This window comes from Leopardus geoffroyi, chromosome B4 (assembly GCF_018350155.1).
Source record: "Leopardus geoffroyi isolate Oge1 chromosome B4, O.geoffroyi_Oge1_pat1.0, whole genome shotgun sequence".
Lineage (NCBI taxonomy): Eukaryota > Metazoa > Chordata > Mammalia > Carnivora > Felidae > Leopardus > Leopardus geoffroyi.
Genome location: NC_059341.1, coordinates 133,114,100 through 133,134,038, shown reverse-complemented (window position 1 = coordinate 133,134,038; position 19,939 = coordinate 133,114,100). Strand labels below are relative to the sequence as shown.

General features: G+C 54.2%; 1 protein-coding gene across 1 annotated transcript; it reads right to left on the bottom strand.

Annotated features, from left to right (window-relative positions):
* Positions 1 to 1,340: 1,340 nt before the first annotated feature.
* On the bottom strand, positions 1,341 to 19,330 carry LOC123590427 (DNA dC->dU-editing enzyme APOBEC3-like). Its single transcript, XM_045463608.1, has 9 exons — positions 19,202 to 19,330; positions 18,862 to 18,973; positions 12,093 to 12,246; positions 9,956 to 10,235; positions 9,614 to 9,725; positions 3,460 to 3,766; positions 2,504 to 2,771; positions 2,157 to 2,272; positions 1,341 to 1,609 (listed from the first exon to the last, which is right to left on the bottom strand). Exons 1-9 carry the CDS (start codon positions 19,212 to 19,214, stop codon positions 1,562 to 1,564), a joined length of 1,410 nt encoding a protein of 469 aa, XP_045319564.1. The 5' UTR covers positions 19,215 to 19,330; the 3' UTR covers positions 1,341 to 1,561.
* Positions 19,331 to 19,939: the final 609 nt, after the last annotated feature.

Here is a 19,939-nt window from a genome sequence, read left to right as displayed (position 1 = left end):
GCTCCCCCACAGCGGGTGCACACGGCGGCGGCATCACTTTGAAGAAAGTCCCACACTTTGGAACCTCCAAGTTTCAGCTCCTAAGGCTGTTTGCAAAATAGAAACCAGTTCTCTCTGTATTTCTCTTTCCCCGTCCATGGTCCAGAGAGGTTTTCCTCTTCTGCTAACTCGGTACCTCAATTTCACAGTTCCTCTCTGCCTTTCTCTTCCTTTTGTCTGTCCACGGAACGGGTTCCCTCCCCTCTGTGCCTACTCCGTTTTATCTCCCCCAATTCACATACATGCACCGCACCTTGACCCCGCCAAGCTGTCTCCTTCCAACCGTGGAGATCCTTCTGCCACTGCAGATTGATTTCCTGGGTGTTCCAAGTGATCTGAGCTCAACACAGCCCTGTTTGAAGGAGGAGGGAAATCCCGGTCCCCCTACTTCTCTGCCATCTTAACTCCACCTCTTGATTATTATTTTATTCTTTCATTGTTCCTTTATATCATTATGTTAATTAAGTCCTTTAACCTGTTCGATCCATTAATGTATACCTTGTGTGATATTGCCAATATTGCTTTTTTTTTTTATTTGCCTGCTCTCTTTGTTCATTCCTTTTATTTTCAATCTCTGTTTCCTTTTTTTTTTTTTTTTTTTTTAAAGAGTGCCTCTTGGGAGCAGCATGGAAGAATTTATTCTGTTCGTATTTAGGGTTACACACTCGATTTTACTTTTTTCATCTTCTGCTGTGTTCATTATTTATTGTCACTTGTTTCTTCTTTCCTTCTCTCCATCCTGGGCGGGGCTGTCCCTAGTGGAGGCAGCTAAGGCAGGCCGTTCTGTGTCAGCATCCGGCTTCCAGGCACGGCTGGGGTGAGCGGAGCACGCAGCCATTGGCAACGCCACCTTCATTAGACCAGCTCTGCAGCAGTGTGGGGGCTCCTTCCTGGCTTGGGAGCCTCCAAATCTAGCTCTCCCTCTTTCCTAGAGTTTCAAGGAGTCACCCAACATCTTTTTAACAAATCTTTCTTTTCTGCTTTAATCAGCCAGAGTCGGTGCCTATTTCTTCAGCTAAGAACACCAAATAACACTGTTCTAAGTGGTTTTCTTCCCCCCTCCCCAATCAAGTCTATGAGCAACTGTGTGCGTTCAACAGTTTTACCCTATTTGTTTAGATACGTAGTAGATACTAAGAAAGAACAGAGCGTATTCAGGCGACGAAATGATCGAGCTATTCTAGACTACAAGAGCAAATTCCCAAACACATTTTTTTTTCTTGGTGCCGTAAAATGAAAATCCTTTAAGCTCATTTTTTACGAAGGAAAGCCCTGATTTCCCTTTCAGAAAGTAACCCAAGTTTTACAGACTTGAAAATCATCTTTATTTTTTCAATGACAAAAATATATACCCACTTATACAAGAAAACAGAAGAACGAAGGGGAAAAGAAACGTTTCCTGGACTCGGGGAGGAGGGTCCGGTGTGCACGTGGAGCTCACAACTTGCTCCTAAGAGTCAGCAGTTTATGAAGCATTGAGATGCTGCAGGAACAGGGTGGGTGGCCGGGGGAGGGTTGATGGTCATTCAAGTTTCAAATTTCTGAAGTCATTCCTTAAATCATTCAGGGGCTGTTGAGAGAGAAAGAGAACAGTTTAAAGTGTCACTGGCAACAAGCAGTGCAAGGGGCAAGAGAGGGAGAGGGGACCAGAGGAGCCTGGTCAAAGAGGCCAGGGAGGCCTTGAGGGAAACGGAAAGCTGATGAGATCCTTTTTTTTTTTTTTTTTTTTTTTAATTTTTAATGTTTCTTTATATTGGGGGCGGGTGGGGGGAAGGGGCAGAGAGAGAGAATCTCAAGCAGGATCCTTGCTGTCAGTGCAGAGCCGGACGCGGGACTGGAACTCACAAACTGAGATCGTGACCTGAGCCCAAATCAAAAGTCGGACGTTTAACCGACTGAGCCACCCAGGTGCCCCAAGATCCTAAGGAAAGGGAGCTAAGGAAGGAAGTGGGAGCCTGGGAGCCCCTACTGGGGGGAAGGGTGTCTCAAGAAAAGAGAAAGGTGTGGAGGGGCATGAGGACAGAGAGCAAGGACAGAGAGAAGGGGGCGGTGAGCTGGGAAGGGGAGTCCCAGGGAGAGAGGGAGGCCAGGTGCCTGCGGCAGGGACAGCTTCTCACCGTCAGGATCTTCCCGAGCCTACGTTTTATGCTTTTGCTGTATTGGTCCAGGTTGTGCCAGGGCTGGAACGACCTGTCCTGGTGGTCCACAAAATTCCTCCAGCAGTCCTCAAACTCTGAGACGGAGGAGGAGAAGGCAGTGAGGTCCCAGGACAGGGGAGCAGCCTGCCTGCAGCCTGCAGGGCCAGGGGCTCCTCCTTCCTTTTCCCTTCCGGGCGGCATCACATCCTGGGCCTCAGGTGGGGCACCCCGCTTCGGTCCAGCCTCCCCACCCACCCCCATCAGTGGCTTTTCCCTCTTGGAACCGCACACCCTCCCATCCCCTGACAGCTGTGCCCTCTCCCCACCTGGGAGGCTCATGACAGCCACTGGGATCCCGGATGCGTGCAGATGTCTCAGCCCCTGCTGATACTTCCAGCGCCAGTGGACGTACAGGCGGGAGGCAAAGATCCGCAGGCTGAGGTGGGGGTTGTCTTTGACAAACGCAACCAGTTCCTCGGCACAGAAGGGGCAGGGGCTCCATGTGATATAGCAGATGATTTCGACTCTCTGGGATGTGTCCAGCATCAGTGACTTGATCTTGTCAATAAAGCACATTTCTGCATGGCGCTTTTTCTAGGGAGTGTCCCAGACAGAGAGAAGGGTTGGTTACAAGGCAGAGGCCAGAGGTCACACGCTGTGGGTGCCATTGGGGATGACAGGCTCTGCTCTGTGAACTCACCTGGGACAGGGAAAGAACCTTCCTTCCTTCCTTCCTTCCTTCCTTCCTTCCTTCCTTCCCTCCTTCCTTCTCTCACTCACCCATTGAGTACCCCCAAAGCACCCGCAGCTTGATCTGAATCAGACCCAGCAGCACCCCCCCTCGGCCACAGACACCCCTACAACACGGTCTCAAATGCTCTGCAGACCTTGCCTTTTGGACATCTGGAGATGTTTGAATGCGGGGGCGGGGGGGGGGGTGTCCCGAGGAGCGAGGAGCGGGTCAGCATGGGAGGGAGGCGGGACAGGGCAGGTGGGAAGGCGGGCAGCAAAGCAGAGGGCAGGGATAGGAGGGGGTTCTTGCAGGTGGGGTCGAGCGCTCCGTCCTTGGAGGACCTCTTGGCTTCTCAGAAACGGCGACTGAGCTGAGATCCAGAAGACAAGTAAATATTAAATTCTCAAAGAGGGGCAGGGAGAGCATTCTGCTGGAGGGAACAGCTTCTGCAGAGGCCCGGGGACAGGAAAACTGTGGAGAGTTCCCGGGGAGCGGGGCTAACGGAGACCCGGCTAAGCCTGCCCTGTGTCCAGACAGCCCGCTTGGCACCTTGTTTCGAAGGCAGCCTTTGTCAATTAGGGTGCCTTCGGGCAGCTTCAGCTGGTAGCACAGGTAGGTTTTCCTCCGGTAGTAGGGCTTTGGGACCCGGTGCTGGTTGCCAAACTGACGGCAGAATATGACTTCCTGTAGTGGATTCATTGTGGGTCTGGGCAAGAGGAAGGAAACCAAAAGGTGCAGAGAGTGTCTTCTGGTGTTTATCCCAGGCTCTGTCACCTCCTGAACCCAACTCCTTGGGTCTACTTGGGCCCCTGGGCGGGGAGGGAAGGGCCAGTCTCTTTTTCTTTGTTGGCCGGGCCTGGGGAGAGAAAAGGAAGAGGGTGAAGTGAGTGCCCGCCGCCCTGCCCCCCCCCCCCCCCCCGCCCCGGCGACACACGGCCCCACCTCCAGTCTGGTGGAGCGCCCATCGTCACCCACCCTGGAGGCCTTAGCAGGCAGGACGCCTTGAGCTGGGTGGGGGACCCCGCCCCGTGAACCAGCGTCACGTGTGCTTCTTTGGCTCACCCATCTTGTCCTGTGCCCCAGACCCCTCTGCTCAGGCCCCACAGGCGTCTCAACCCTGACACGTCCAGTGCAGATCCCTTCTCTCTGGGGCGGGAGGGGGTGCCCTGGCACTTCTAACTCCGTGCTCTTTGCCTAGGCGTGGGTATCACAGCTTTGTCAGTACAAAGCCCAGAGAGGCTGGTGAACAGGAAAACCTGCTGTCACCGAGGGAGAGCTGTGATGGCGACTTTGGCCACAGGACTCACACAGCTTTTCCTCCCCCCAGCGGTGATTATGCTCTATAGACGTTTCCGTCCCGTATCTTGCTTTTTGTGTTTTCATTTAATGTTACATCGCAAAGTGACGTGGCTCATGTGGGCGTACGTGCACGGATTCTTTTGGATAAATGCTGTTGGCTCTGCACAGATAGAGGCAGGTGGACAGACCTGGGAGCCTGCCTGCCTGCCTGCCCGGGACAGGTGCGCGAATCTCCGTCTGGCGGAGCCCCACCGCGTGTGGACGTTACTGACCAAGCAGACACCGAACGGTCGGAAGAAACTGGGGGAGCTTGATGGAGCCCCGGCTGCTTTCCTTCCGGACACTCCAGCCAAAGGCAACGCGACCTGGGTGACCACGGAGTCTGGCTCAGGTGACCACAGACACTTGGAACCGGACACAGGAATCAAGCCACGGGTGTCCTTGCTCAGGGCACAGACTATGGGGTCCGTTCCGTGTTCCTTCCAAGGCCAGAAATGCCTTCCCCAGATTTCCGGCCAACTCGTTGAAAGACAACCGATTCCACCAAGCAAGCCATTTCTGTCCTCTGATCTGCTGATGAACAGAACCACCAATTTCATCAATGGAAACCCATCTCTGATGTCTCTTATGGGCATTAGTAAAGCTTCAGGTGGATTTGGATGACTGTCAATGAAGAAGCCATGTCTGCCTCGTGGCTTTGGATCGCCCCTCAGCGACCTCACCGGAAGCTTGGTACTCTCAGGTAGAGACCCCAGCTGCCCTCACCATGAGGATTGGGTTGAAAACCCCCATTCATAGCACACTTAGGACAGCTGACTGGCCCGGGGCTTCGCTTCCTGATTTTAGCACTGAAGTTCCCACGTTCTGGGAAACTCCCCCAGTCCCTGGCAAACCCAGACGCTCAAGGCAGAAACACTTCAAGTTTTGGACAAGTGCACTACGGTAACAGCACAAATGTTGAAGCTTGACCTTGAACGGCTAAAATTCAGGGATGATAGAAACAACTTGTAAGAAACATTTCAGGACTAATTTAGTTTTTCACAGCTGGTAGCGAGTTCATGGGAAACAGTTTATCTTCTTGTCTTGCAAACGAGTGTTGCGTCCACAGAACAGAAACGAAACCATCCACAGAATGAAGTCTGCAGAAAGGCGCGACGCCCACGGTTAGAGATACGGGACAAACACCGAGAGGAAACTTAAGACTGTGCTTTGCTTAAGAGGATGAATGCTACCCAAGGAACAACAGTGAAATAGCCTGCAAGGTCGTCACGGTCAGGAGGCGTTGGGCTGCTTCTGCCGACAAAGACAGCATCTCTGATGCACGTTGCCGAGATGGTCCTCAGACCTGGACCGCAATCTGGATGAAACCAGACCGGTGGGTGCCAGAAAGCCAAGCTAATCAGTCTTGACGTTTACCTAACCCCTGATCAATCAGAAGAACCCACGGCCCTGGACCCCTGACCCTTAATTTTTGCCCGTAAGCACTTGCAGACCCTAGGGGAGTTCGGGACTCTGGAACATGCGCCCCCTGTTGTCCTGGGTGGCGCCACACTCTTAGCGAGCCTCTCTTCCCTGCAGAAGCCCAGTGTCAGAGTCTCATTGGTTTCCTGAGCATCCGGCAGATGAACTCTTGCTCAGGGTGGTTACAGACCCGAGAGGATTCTTGGCCAAATTGTGCAAGTCTTTAGAATAAGATGTATGAATAAGCTTTTAGAGCTGACTCCAACAATTGTCTCAATCATCCTTGAATGGAAAGTCTGTAACGAAGCCTAAACAAAGCACTTTAGAAAGACCCATGGCCACCCCCATGGGATGGGAGGCAGAGGGGCTGCTGGAGGCGGGGAGGGGGGTGGTGGTGGGGGGACATCGGCCCTGGTGGTGCCCACAGACCAGAGGCAGGAGCAGACCCTGCGGATGAGGTGTCAGAGAAGGAGAGGACCGAGGGCTGGGGCAGGACAAGGGCAGAGAGGAAAGCCAAGGTGGGACCTGCTTCCTGCAGCCGAGTGCCAGACTCGGGGGCAGGCTTGTCTCATCCTGCCTTGGGCTTTGGGCTCTCCAGCACCAGTTCTCTCTCACAAGGCTGCCCTTGGCCTTGGGAAAGCCCCTTATCTGTGAGGGTCCTCCCAGATTAGTCTGAGGGTGGACCCAGCCCCTTCCTGCCTGACACAGCAGGGATGGAAGGCCCCAGGTTGGTGTTGCTTCTCTGGGCTCCCACCCCCCTTCTTTGCTCCTGGCTTACCTGCCCCTGACGGGCCCTGTCCAGCTGTCCCTCCTCAGCTGATTTGTCGCAGCCCTGCCTTTATCCGGGGCACCAGGGCTCCATTCCTCTCACCGGCTTTGCTTTAGGAGAGCCCCAGTGTGACAGTGACCTCCCAGGCTGCCTCCTCAGAAGCCCCACCTCCTTCCTGCTTTGGCCCCAGGGGTGGGAGGGCCCTCAAAAGGTTGCACTTCCTCAGGCTCAGACCCACCATCCCCAGGGCTACACCCCCCGCCCTGGGCACAGCCTCCCTCAGAAGGAGAGGGAGCAGGACCCATTGGGCAGCAGGACCCAGGTTATGGAAAAGGGAAAGAGAAAGTACTTTGCCAGAGGGGGTTGGGACACACACTGGCTGGAGAGAGCAGGACAGAAGCCGGTGGCTGGGGAGGGGCGGGCTCTCTGAGTGGCATGAGCCCTCTCCTGTCCACCACCGTGTGACCCTTAGGAGCCATTCAGGCCCCCAGCAGGACGCTGGGTGTCTGGAAAGGGAGGGCCAGGGCTCAGCCCTGCAGATCTTCATCCGCATTCCAGGAGAAGGCAGGTGTGTTGAGCACATCCTCTACCACAGCCCCCAAGAGCTTTGGGAGGGGCCGATCACTGCCCTCCCATCTTAGACGAGGTCCCAGCACAGAGAGGCTAAGGTACTCTCTGGAGCCACTCAGCAAAGCAATGGCCGAGCTGGAATGCCTTCCAGGGGGCCTGGCCTGGCTCCTCCTACTTCCTCATTATTCCATGGATAGGAGTGGGTGGGGGGCACAAGGGGAGGGCCCTTGCTGCCCCTAAAGGCCTCCCAGGTCAGGGATCAGGGATCTGGGCTTGAAGCGTGCATCCGGCGAGCTGTGTGCTTGCCTTGCCACGTGTCCACCAGGACCCCAGATGGAGAAACAAAGAGCAACCGGGAAAGGTGACTCCTAGACAGGAAGAGGAGGCCTTGGAGCAGACACCTGTCACCCCGGGCCAGACCGCACGCGCATGCGAGTCCCCAAAGAGCTTCTTCCGGCTGGTGCCCCCACACCACCTCATTCTGCCCACCGGCCCTGGGATGGCCCCAAGGGGGGAGGGTAACAAGAGCGTGGGCAAGAGTTGGAGGATTCCCGGGAATGGCGTCCCCTCCACTCCCATCTGTTTCAGTGTCCAGAATTTCCTGCCAATGGAAGATTCCAGAATGCGCCGGGCCCTTCCAAGAGAGTGAACAGATATGTACACTCAGGTGTGGCTCAAGTTGACAGCTATGCGGCCTCTGGCCTGAGAAGCACTAAGGGTGGGCAGCAAGGCTCAAAGCCCTTCTCGCCTTTCCCTCGTGACAGCACTCCTGCAGCTCTGGCCTGGAGAACTCCCGCTAGCCCTCGGAGATGGGCAGAGAAGGGGGGTGTGCCAGAGCGCGACAGTGACTCTTGGAGGAGACCTCCCGGAGGCCCCTGTGGATCTCTAAGATGGGCCTCCTGCCTTGTTCTTTTCTCCAGAAGGAGCAGATATTGTGAGCTGGCCACGGGGGCCCGTTTGTATGACCGGGACAGTGGAGAGGCGTGTGGTCCACGGGTGTGGCCCTCGGTGCCTCCCAGCTTGGAGGACGCGTGGACAGGGAGAGCGGCGGGACGGACTGACTGAACAGCCAGAACTCTCCTGCACCGTGCCCTCCGCTCCAGGCAGCAGTGCAGACAGGGAAGGGAGTGAAGAGACAGGTGTCGGGGGCCACCGCTATGCACACCTAATGGGCCAAGGTCACAGGAAGAAACAACGGGTCCGTGTGGGACCCAAGACGCTCTCCACAGGGATTTTCTGCATGTGACCAACCGCACACCTGCCCTGCTGCTTTTCCTTCCTGGCTTTTGTCTGCCCAGAATCCCAGCATCTCAGGCCGATCTCTTCTCCTTTTCACCGGGCCCTGGTCCAGGCCACCCCGTGGGGCACCGCCACTGACTTTCCAAAGTTCACGCGGCAGTCAGCTCGGCGGTCGAAGGACCAGGTGTTCCCTCGGTTTCTGTTTCTGTTTCTGTTTCTGCTTTATTGCCTCTAATGCTTCTGCTTGTTTCCCTGTGTCCCCAACTTGACTCTCAGCCACCTACCACTTTTTATTCTGCTTTATGGAAAAGTCCTCCCATTCCCAATCCTATGGTTAAAAAAATAAAACACACTTATTTAAATGTTTACTTAATAACTAATTTCTTGCTCACTCTCTGTCCTCATCCCAGGCTGAAACCTGTCCAGAACTTTCCCTCTGGCAGCCATGTGGGAAAGGGGAGAAGGGACAAGGGAGCCAGGATGAGTGTGGCGGTGACCCGGTGACAGGCGGTGGGGGTCCAGGGCAGCAAGGGCTGGAATGGAAGCAGGTGAGACAGGGCGGGGGGTGACAGGTCAGGCAGAACTCAGGAGACAGGTACACAGAACAAGGATCCTGCTTTTTCCCACCCTCTTAGCTCCAAGAGGCTGAACCGTGTGTCCCCCAAATCCAACTGCTAAAGTCCCAACCCCTGGAGCCTCAGAATGTGACCACATTTGAGGCACAGGCTTTAAAGAGATGGTTGTTAAAAGGAGGCCCTTAGGATGGGCCTGATCCAATCTGCCTGATGTTGTTATGAGAAGGGGAAACTGGGACACACAGAGGGGCACCAGGGGCTCCCCACAGTGAGCACAGACGACAGACCATGCCAGGGCGGAGCAAGAAGGTGGCCCTCTGCTGGCCAAGGAGAGAGGCCCTAGGAGGAGCCTGACCCAGGGTCACCTTGATCTCAGGCTTCCAGTGTCCACGCTGTGAGGAAACAAACACCTGCCGTGAGGTCCCTCAGTCTGTGGGGTTTTGTTCTGGAAGCCCTAGCAGAGGAATGCGGTCACTGTCCTCAAGGACCCTGGTTCTCTGATAAGTCACATCCCCGGTAAGGATGTTACTCACATCTTCCAATTCTCACAGCTAGACATACTCAAGCCCATTTACATTCAGTTTATTAACAAGAAGGTGAATGTGGTGAGATGGGAGGAACCAGGCTGGGGGCTCCCTCATGGGGGAGAAGGAGGCCTTGAGGGAGGAGGGAGGATGGGCAGGAGGAAGTGGGGGTGGGGTGGGGCGGGGACCAGAGGCGCTGGGGAGGGAGGTACGGTGGTGTGAGACGCAAGGAACAGCAGCTGCAGGGGGGCTGAGGACGCCCTCACCTAAGGATTTCTTGAAGCTCTGCAGACAGGAAATCATAATCTTTTAACAGATTCCGTCTCTGGAAGCGCATTCCCTTGTGGTACACAAAGTTGTCCCAACAGTATTCAAAATCTGAGATAAAGAGGGAAGAGAGCAGTCATGTGGGTCCTGGGAGGCCTTCTCCTCCTGACCCTTCTGTGCCCCCCTCCTCAGGGCCTAGTCTCTTCCCTGCCAAGTGCCACCAGTCTTGCCTCAGTTTCCTCCCACTCACTCGCCCTGGGGATATTCTAGATCTTCCCCCACCCCTGGCTCGGTACTACTCTCTCCCACAGTCTGGGTCCCCAGCTCCCCTCTGCTCTCACCATCACAGGACATGATGTCCAGCTGGACCCCTGCGTCCCATAGCTTGCAAAGCCCCTCCTGGTAATTTGGGTCCCAGAAGTAGTAGAGGCGGGAGGTGAAGATGCTCAGCGTCAAGTTCCTGTACTCCTCCAGGAACTCGACCACCTCCTGTGCACAGGTGGGGCAGGGGCTCCAGGATAAGAACCAGGTGACATTGTAACATTCATCACGGTATGGATACTGGTCACGGAACCAAGAGAGGAAGCACTGTTCTGCATGGCATCGAGCCCAGGGATGGACCTGGGAGAAGTAGAGAAGAGAAGGGGACACTCTTGGCTGACAGAGCAGACAGAGTGGCAGGACTGGGTGCCGTGGGAGGAGGAGTAAAGGGGCACGAGCCTCAGGGGTATGTCGTTCATTGATTTATCACTGCTTTCCATCTCTCCTTGCCCTGTCTTTTTTTTTTGAGCCATCCCTTCCCATAGTTATCCACCATGTATCAATTCTAACATCTATTCTCCTTCCATCCATTTATCCATCCATCCAACCATCCAACCATCCATCCAACCATCCATCCAACCATCCAACCATCCAACCATCCATCCAACCATCCATCCAACCATCCATCCAACCATCCAGCCATCCAACGTCCATCCATCCATCCATCCAACATGCATCCATCCATCCAACCATCCAACCATCCATCCATCCAGCCATCCAACATGCATCCATCCATCCATCCAACCATCCATCCATCCATCCATCCAACATCCATCCATCCATCCATCCAACCATCCATCCATCCAACCATCCAACATCCATCCATCCATCCATCCAACCATCCATCCATCCAACCATCCATCCATCCAACCATCCAACCATCCAACCATCCATCCATCCAACCATCCAACATCCATCCATCCATCCATCCAACCATCCATCCATCCATCCAACCATCCATCCATCCAACCATCCAACATCCATCCATCCATCCATCCAACCATCCATCCATCCATCCAACCATCCATCCATCCATCCAACCATCCAACATCCATCCATCCATCCATCCAACCATCCATCCATCCAACCATCCATCCATTCTGCCCTCAGCCAGGCCCTTTTGGGTCTAGGCTGGTTCCCTGGGTGATGGCACCTGGGGAGGGTCACACAGCCATGCTGCCCCACAGGGGAACCGCTAGCTGCACACATCTTCAGACCACTTGACCTGTGGCTCGTGTGAACTGAGATGGGGGGCAAGTGTAAATACACATCTCATTTCAACAACGTAGTAAAAAAGAAGAATGTAAATGACCTCACGAAGAACTTTTATATTCATTACAATTTGAAAGAATCTCTTAGATATATTGCCTAATACATTATCAATACTAATTTCATTAATTGCCTTCAGCTCTTTGAACACCGGGTACTACAACAGGTGAAACGACCTTTCACCTGTTAGTACTGCTGAAGCATACCCCTGACCCAGCCCATCATGGTTCTCTCCTGGAAACAGGCTCTGCAAAGTCTGCAGTATCAGGGGAGGGGAGAGGGCAGGGGTGTGGTGGGACCTGTCTCAGGAGTGGCAGTGGTTAGGGGACAGGGCTGCAGGGTGGTGGCTTGGCTGTAGCCACTGCTGATGCTGGTCACTGGTGCCGTGACCTCCTTCCAGGGACATCGAGGCTGTGGCTGGGAGCAGGCCAGGGGTAGGCAGGACGAGGGGTGTGGGCTGTCCTCTGAGAGATCAGAGGGCCTGGGAACGGAGGAGTCAGCCGTGTGGCCAGGGGACGGCTCTACCAACGGAGCCATTACCAGGGCAGAGAAGGCAATGGTGTCCAACAGGCCCTGACTTTCGAAAGATGCTCTGTCATCCAAGACTGCCAGAGGCCAAGGTCCAGGACAAGATTTGAAGATGGCCGGAATGCCAGCAGACTCTCTGAAGGAGCCTCATCGGATGGGTCAAATGCCATCCCGTATCAGGTTCCCAGAGGGTCAAGCGGGGAGCTCATTGGGTCCATGACTTAGGACAACGTCGTGGGAAGGAGCATCCACCACTAAGAGCCCCCATCTGGCATCTTACACATAACATTCTTCTCCTCACTGCCCCCTGACTCTGCTCCTGCCTGATAGGGCCCGGGGAGGAGGGCGGGGGGTGCGTACCTTGTTCCGAAAAACTCCCCGGTCGCTGTCATTATACGAGAAGTAGTCTCCCTCCACTTGGAAGCACAGATAACAGAGTTTCCGCCCAGAAGCATAGACCAGGTTTGGAAAGTGGAAACGGAAGGTGCTAGGATGTATCCTGTCCATTGGGTTTCTGGGGGTAAAGGAGAGAAAACAGAAAATGCAGAAAGTGCCCTCTGGAGTTGTCCCTGGTGGGTGGCCTGCCCTGGGCACGGTGGCTCCCTCCAGCCCTCCTGGGCCCTACACAGTGCTGCTGCTTTTCCAGGCTGGAAGGGGGACGTGCCTCCAGGGACAGTAGGGACAGGGACCCCACCTCTAGGGCCCCCTGGGCCCTGCTCCTTCCAGTAGCACACACACTCGTGTTTTCCTGCCCGCCCTACCCCCAACCCATTAGAAAAATAGCAAAGAGAAAGAGAAACTTCTCTATCCCAAAAGAACAGCTTTTTGAAGACCTCAGTTCAATTCATTCCTGATTTTTCACCTGTTTGTTTTTTCTTTTTAAGTATCAGGTTAATGCTTAAATTCGGAGGCTCAGGCTACTGTTCCAAGTGCCTCAAATATCTGAACTCACCGACTCCTTCCCAGATCCTGGGGGAGTCACACCCACACTTTAGAGGGACAGGAGCAGGGGCTCTGGCAGGTGAAGCAGCCTAGCCAAGTCCACGGCTAGTAAGTGATGGAGCTGGGGCACCTGTCCAGACAGGTTATTTCCAGCAGGGACCTTACATGGCTGCCGCAGCAGCATATGCAGTCTTAAATGTGTCTTTTTTTCTACTTCCTTTCAATTTTTATTTTATTTTATTTTTTTAAATATTTTTTTCAACGTTTATTTATTTTTTTGGGACAGAGAGAGACAGAGCATGAACGGGGGGAGGGGCAGAGAGAGAGGGAGACACAGAATCGGAAACAGGCTCCAGGCTCCGAGCCATCAGCCCAGAGCCCGACGCGGGGCTCGAACCCACGGACCGCGAGATCGTGACCTGGCTGAGGTCGGACGCTTAACCGACTGCGCCACCCAGGCGCCCCTCTACTTCCTTTTAAATAGGCACATTCCTTCCAGCCAAGGCATCTTCCTTCCGGATGCACGCCGGTGGTAGTTACAAACGTGAAGCATGAAGCTCTCTCCCCTAGGTTGTGGGTAAGGTTGAGAACAGTCTGCATTTACACTAAAACCTTGGATGGCGAGTAACCTGTTCTGCAAGTGTTCTGCAAGACGAGCAAACATTTTTCATAAAGTTTAACTTGATAAAGGAGTGATGTCTTTCAATATGAGTAGTTCGCGGTGCCAAAGGTCACATGATCACAACTGAGCCAATGGTTCTTCTCTCTGTCTCTATGTCTCTCTGTCTCTCTCTCTCTGGCTGCAGGATGGTGGGTGATCATCTCCCATGCTCGGATGTTCGGTCTCAGGCAGGGGTGTTTGGCAGAAATCGGTGATTTTTCAGAACGTTGGACGGTGCCCACAACTGGCACTAATGTGTTTTTTGTCTCTTCAAAGTTCCTATGGACAGTCCTTTGCTTTTCCAGACAAGAGTAAGCTTAGGAATGCTTTGCTTCATTCCAGGTGAGGCTACCTGCGGATATAGACCCTTTCCTCTGCTGCCTTATCGCCAGTTGCATTAAATGCAGTCTATGACAAGAGTTTATTAATACTCTACTATAGTCAACATGCATTAGTAATAGTGAAAGTTGTCCTACCAATAACCCTCCTCTTTCTTGTCTCCCTCGCTCCAGCCACGAAGGTTTTCAAAGGTAAGTGCAGGTTAGTTTGTTTCTTTTTCTTTCTCTTTTGTATTCTCCTTATTATTTTGTATTCTATTACAGCTTTGTAATCATTTTTATATGAATATTTGGGGTTGTGGAATGAATCATCTGAGTTTCCATCATTTCTTTTTTAAACAAAATTTTTAAAATGTTGTATTGATTTTTGAGACAGAGAGAGACAGAGCGTGAGCGGGGGGGGGGGGGGGGGTTTGCAGAGAGAGAGTGAGACACAGAATCCAAAGCAGGCTCCAGGCTCTGAGCCATCAGCACAGAGCCTGACGCCGGGCCCGAACCCACAAACTGCGAGATCATGACCTGAGCCAAAGTTGGACGCTCAACCGACTGAGCCACCTAGGCGCCCTGAGTTTCCATCATTTCTTATGGGGAAATTCGCTTTGACATACAAGTGCTTTGGATTACAAGCACGTTCCCGGAACAAATTATGCTCACAAACCAAGGTTTTACTGTACTCCTCTGTGGTGGAGAGAGCTTTGCAATAGATGACTTCTCTTCTTGCCTCTGAGAGCTATCCTCACACTGTGCTTATTGTACTGTAAATGATGTGGGAAACAAAGGCAGAAGAAAAAATTTCAATTTCCTACTGCCTGATGGCCCATTTAGAAGTCCTTGGCACAGGCAGAGTGACCTTCTTCTAGGAGCTCAGCTGCCTCAATGATGACACTTTGCTAAGGGCCAAAGGGAATCTTAGCTAAACATTATCCCAACCCCTAGGACCTCCTAAGTCTACTTTAACATATACTAACTCCTTGGGGAACCTCCTTTATCTCTACCCCCCAAGACGTATGTTGGCAATCATCCTCCAGACATATGGCCGACCGATATGCATGTGAAGGGTCTCATGACTGAGTTTTACTGAACAGTAATAAATGACCTTGTCCTAACAGCAGCTAGACTCTCAAAGTCCTGGAAACCTTGTTTCCAAAATCACTTAGAGACTTACGCTGTCCCTAACCCCCTCCCAACCTGTATGTATATAATCATTCACTCTTCAGAACCCCAGTGTGGCTCTTCCTGCCCATGAGTCCTGTCCCCATGTTTTAATAAAACCACCTTTTTGGGGGCACCTTGATCGCTCACTCAGTTAGGCATCCGACTTCGGCTCAGGTCATGATCTCGCAGTTCATGGGTCCGAGCCCTGCATAAGGCTCTGTGTTAACAGCTCAGAGCCTGGAGCCTGCTTCAGATTCTGTGGCTCACTCGCTGCTCCTCCCCCGTTCACATTCTGTCTCTGTCTCTCAAAAAATAAATAAACCTCAAAAAAATTTTTTTTTACTGAAAACAAATTTAAAAAATAATAAAACCACTGTTTTTGCACCCAAGACGTCTCGAGAGTTTTCTCGGCCATCGACTCCGAACCCCTACACTTCAAACCACATTATAAATACGAGAGAAAATCGACTCAAGTGCTTGAAAGGAAATCCAGCAACTGCTTCGACCACCCTGTGGTTAGATTCAAAGCGTTTAACAGAGCACAGGAACTTCCGGAAGCCTCTGAAAGTGGGCATCACCCGGCACAGGCAGGGCCAGACATGCCCAACAGACTTTCAGACCCAGAGGCTGGCCTGGGGGGGGAGGCACAGGGCTGGGGGGGGGGAGGCGGGAGGGGTGCGTTCAGAAGCAATCCCGGGAGCATCCCGGGAACATCCCGGGAACAGGGTGAGGATCCAGTTGGGAGTGGGTCCTGCAGAGAAGGAGCCCAGAGAGGGAGAGAAGGGAAGGGGGACCGCGGGGAGGAGGAGGCCAAGGACAGAGACACAGGCTATAGGGCCGCCAGAAGGAGGGGCTGCAGAAGGGGGCCCAGCAGGACAGAGTGAGCAGAGAGCAGGGGTACCTTGGGCTGGGGCGCCAGGGCTCCATTCCTCTCTCCAGCCTTGGTTTGGGAAAGCCCCAGTGTGACAGTGACCTCCCAGGCTGCCTCCTCAGAAGCCCCACCTCCTTCCTGCTTTTGCCCCAAGGGTGGGAGGGCCCTCAGATGGTTGCACTTCCTCAGGCTCAGAGCCACCTCTCCTGAGAACTTCCCCCGCCACCCCCCCCCGCCCCGCCCACCCTGGGCACAGCCTCCCTCAGAAGGAGAGGGAGCAGGACCCATTGGGCAGCAGGACCCAGGTTATGGAAAAGGGAAAGAGAAAGTACTTTGCCAGAGGGGGTTGGGACACACACTGGCTGGAGAGAGCAGGACAGAAGCCGGTGGCTGGGGAGGGGCGGGCTCTCTGAGTGGCATGAGCCCTCTCCTGTCCACCACCGTGTGACCCTTAGGAGCCATTCAGGCCCCCAGCAGGACGCTGGGTGTCTGGAAAGGGAGGGCCAGGGCTCAGCCCTGCAGATCTTCATCCGCATTCCAGGAGAAGGCAGGTGTGTTGAGCACATCCTCTACCACAGCCCCCAAGAGCTTTGGGAGGGGCCGATCACTGCCCTCCCATCTTAGATGAGGTCCCAGCACAGAGAGGCTAAGGTACTCTCTGGAGCCACTCAGCAAAGCAATGGCCGAGCTGGAATGCCTTCCAGGGGGCCTGGCCTGGCTCCTCCTACTTCCTCATTATTCCATGGATAGGAGTGGGTGGGGGGCACAAGGGGAGGGCCCTTGCTGCCCCTAAAGGCCTCCCAGGTCAGGGATCAGGGATCTGGGCTTGAAGCGTGCATCCGGCGAGCTGTGTGCTTGCCTCGCCACGTGTCCACCAGGACCCCAGATGGAGAAACAAAGAGCAACCGGGAAAGGTGACTCCTAGACAGGAAGAGGAGGCCTTGGAGCAGACACCTGTCACCCCGGGCCAGATCGCACGCGCATGCGAGTCCCCAAAGAGCTTCTTCCGGCTGGTGCCCCCACACCACCTCATTCTGCCCACCGGCCCTGGGATGGCCCCAAGGGGGGAGGGTAACAGGAGCGTGGGCAAGAGTTGGAGGATTCCCGGGAATGGCGTCCCCTCCACTCCCATCTGTTTCAGTGTCCAGAATTTCCCGCCAATGGAAGATTCCAGAATGCGCCGGGCCCTTCCAAGAGAGTGAACAGATCTGCACACTCAGGTGTGGCTCAAGTTGACAGCTATGCGGCCTCTGGCCTGAGAAGCACTAAGGGTGGGCAGCAAGGCTCAAAGCCCTTCTCGCCTTTCCCTCGTGACAGCACTCCTGCAGCTCTGGCCTGGAGAACTCCCGCTAGCCCTCGGAGATGGGCAGAGAAGGGGGGTGTGCCAGAGCGCGACAGTGACTCTTGGAGGAGACCTCCCGGAGGCCCCTGTGGATCTCTAAGATGGGCCTCCTGCCTTGTTCTTTTCTCCAGAAGGAGCAGATATTGTGAGCTGGCCACGGGGGCCCGTTTGTATGACCGGGACAGTGGAGAGGCGTGTGGTCCACGGGTGTGGCCCTCGGTGCCTCCCAGCTTGGAGGACGCGTGGACAGGGAGAGCGGCGGGACGGACTGACTGAACAGCCAGAACTCTCCTGCACCGTGCCCTCCGCTCCAGGCAGCAGTGCAGACAGGGAAGGGAGTGAAGAGACAGGTGTCGGGGGCCACCGCTATGCACACCTAATGGGCCAAGGTCACAGGAAGAAACAACGGGTCCGTGTGGGACCCAAGACGCTCTCCACAGGGATTTTCTGCATGTGACCAACCGCACACCTGCCCTGCTGCTTTTCCTTCCTGGCTTTTGTCTGCCCAGAATCCCAGCATCTCAGGCCGATCTCTTCTCCTTTTCACCGGGCCCTGGTCCAGGCCACCCCGTGGGGCACCGCCACTGACTTTCCAAAGTTCACGCGGCAGTCAGCGCGGCGGTCGAAGGACCAGGTGTTCCCTCGGTTTCGGTTTCGGTTTCTGTTTCTGCTTTATTGCCTCCAATGCTTCTGCTTATTTCCCTGTGTCCCCAACTTGACTCTCAGCCACCTACCACTTTTTATTCTGCTTTATGGAAAAGTCCTCCCATTCCCAATCCTATGGTTAAAAAAATAAAACACACTTATTTAAATGTTTACTTAACAACTAATTTCTTGCTCACTCTCTGTCCTCATCCCAGGCTGCAACCTGTCCAGAACTTTCCCTCTGGCAGCCATGTGGGAAAGGGGAGAAGGGACAAGGGAGCCAGGATGAGTGTGGCGGTGACCCGGTGACAGGCGGTGGGGGTCCAGGGCAGCAAGGGCTGGAATGGAAGCAGGTGAGACAGGGCGGGGGGTGACAGGTCAGGCAGAACTCAGGAGACAGGTACACAGAACAAGGATCCTGCTTTTTCCCACCCTCTTAGCTCCAAGAGGCTGAACCGTGTGTCCCCCAAATCCAACTGCTAAAGTCCCAACCCCTGGAGCCTCAGAATGTGACCACATTTGAGGCACAGGCTTTAAAGAGATGGTTGTTAAAAGGAGGCCCTTAGGATGGGCCTGATCCAATCTGCCTGATGTTGTTATGAGAAGGGGAAACTGGGACGCACAGAGGGGCACCAGGGGCTCCCCACAGTGAGCACAGACGACAGACCATGCCAGGGCTGAGCAAGAAGGTGGCCCTCTGCTGGCCAAGGAGAGAGGCCCTAGGAGGAGCCTGACCCAGGGTCACCTTGATCTCGGGCTTCCAGTGTCCACGCTGTGAGGAGACAAACACCTGCCGTGAGGTCCCTCAGTCTGTGGGGTTTTGTTCTGGAAGCCCTAGCAGAGGAATGCGGTCACTGTCCTCAAGGACCCTGGTTCTCTGATAAGTCACATCCCCGGTAAGGATGTTACTCATATCTTCCAATTCTCACAGCTAGACATACTCAAGCCCATTTACATTCAGTTTATTAACAAGAAGGTGAATGTGGTGAGATGGGAGGAACCAGGCTGGGGGCTCCCTCATGGGGGAGAAGGAGGCCTTGAGGGAGGAGGGAGTATGCGTAGGAGGAAGCAGGAGTGGGGTAGAGGGGGTGGAGACTTGAGGCGCTGGGGAGGGAGGTGCGGCGGTGTGAGGCGAAAGGAACAGCAGCGGCACAGGAGGCTGAGCATGCACTTACCTAAGGATTTCCTGAAGCTCTGCAGCCAGGAAATCATAATCTTTTAACAGATTCCGTCTCTGGAAGCACATTCCCTTGTGGTCCACAAAGTTGTCCCAACAGTATTCAAAATCTGAGATAAAGAGGGAAGAGAGCAGTCATGTGGGCCCTGGGAGGTCTTGCCCTCTGACCCTCTGTGCCCCCCTCCTCAGGGCCTAGTCTCTTCCCTGCCAAGTGCCACCAGTCTTGCCTCAGTTTCCTCCCACTCACTCGCCCTGGGGACATTCTAGATCTTCCCCCACCCCTGGCTCGGTACTACTCTCTCCCACAGTCTGGGTCCCCAGCTCCCCTCTGCTCTCACCATCACAGGACATGATGTCCAGCTGGACCCCTGCGTCCCATAGCTTGCGAAGCCCCTGCTGGTAATTTGGGTCGTAGAAGTAGTAGAGGCGGGAGGTGAAGATGCTCAGCGTCAAGTTCCTGTACTCCTCCAGGAACTCGACCACCTCCTGTGCACAGGTGGGGCAGGGGCTCCAGGATAAGAACCAGGTGACATTGTAATATTCATCACAGCATGGATACTGGTCACGGAACCAATAGAGGAAGCACTGTTCTACATGGAAGGGAGCCCGGGGATGGACCTGGGAGAAGTAGAGAAGAGAAGGGGACACTCTTGGCTGACAGAGCAGACAGTGTGGCAGGACTGGGTGCCGTGGAAGGAAGGGTAAAGGGGCAGGAGTCTCAGGGGTATGTCGTTCATTGATTTATCGCTCCTTTCCATCTCTCCCTGCCCTGTCTTTTTTTACTGAGCCATTCCTTCCCATAGTTATCCACCATGCATCAATTCTAACATCTATCTCCTTCCATCCATCTATCCATCCATCCAACCATCCATCCATCAATCCATCCATCCAACCATTCAACCATCCGTCCATCAGTCCAAACATCCATCCATCATCCGTCCATCTGTCCATCCGTCCATCTGTCCATCCAACCACCCAGCCATCCATCCATCCATCCAACCATCCATCCAACCATCCAACCATCTGTCCATCCGTCCAACCATCTGACCATCCGTCCATCTGTCCAACCGTCCATT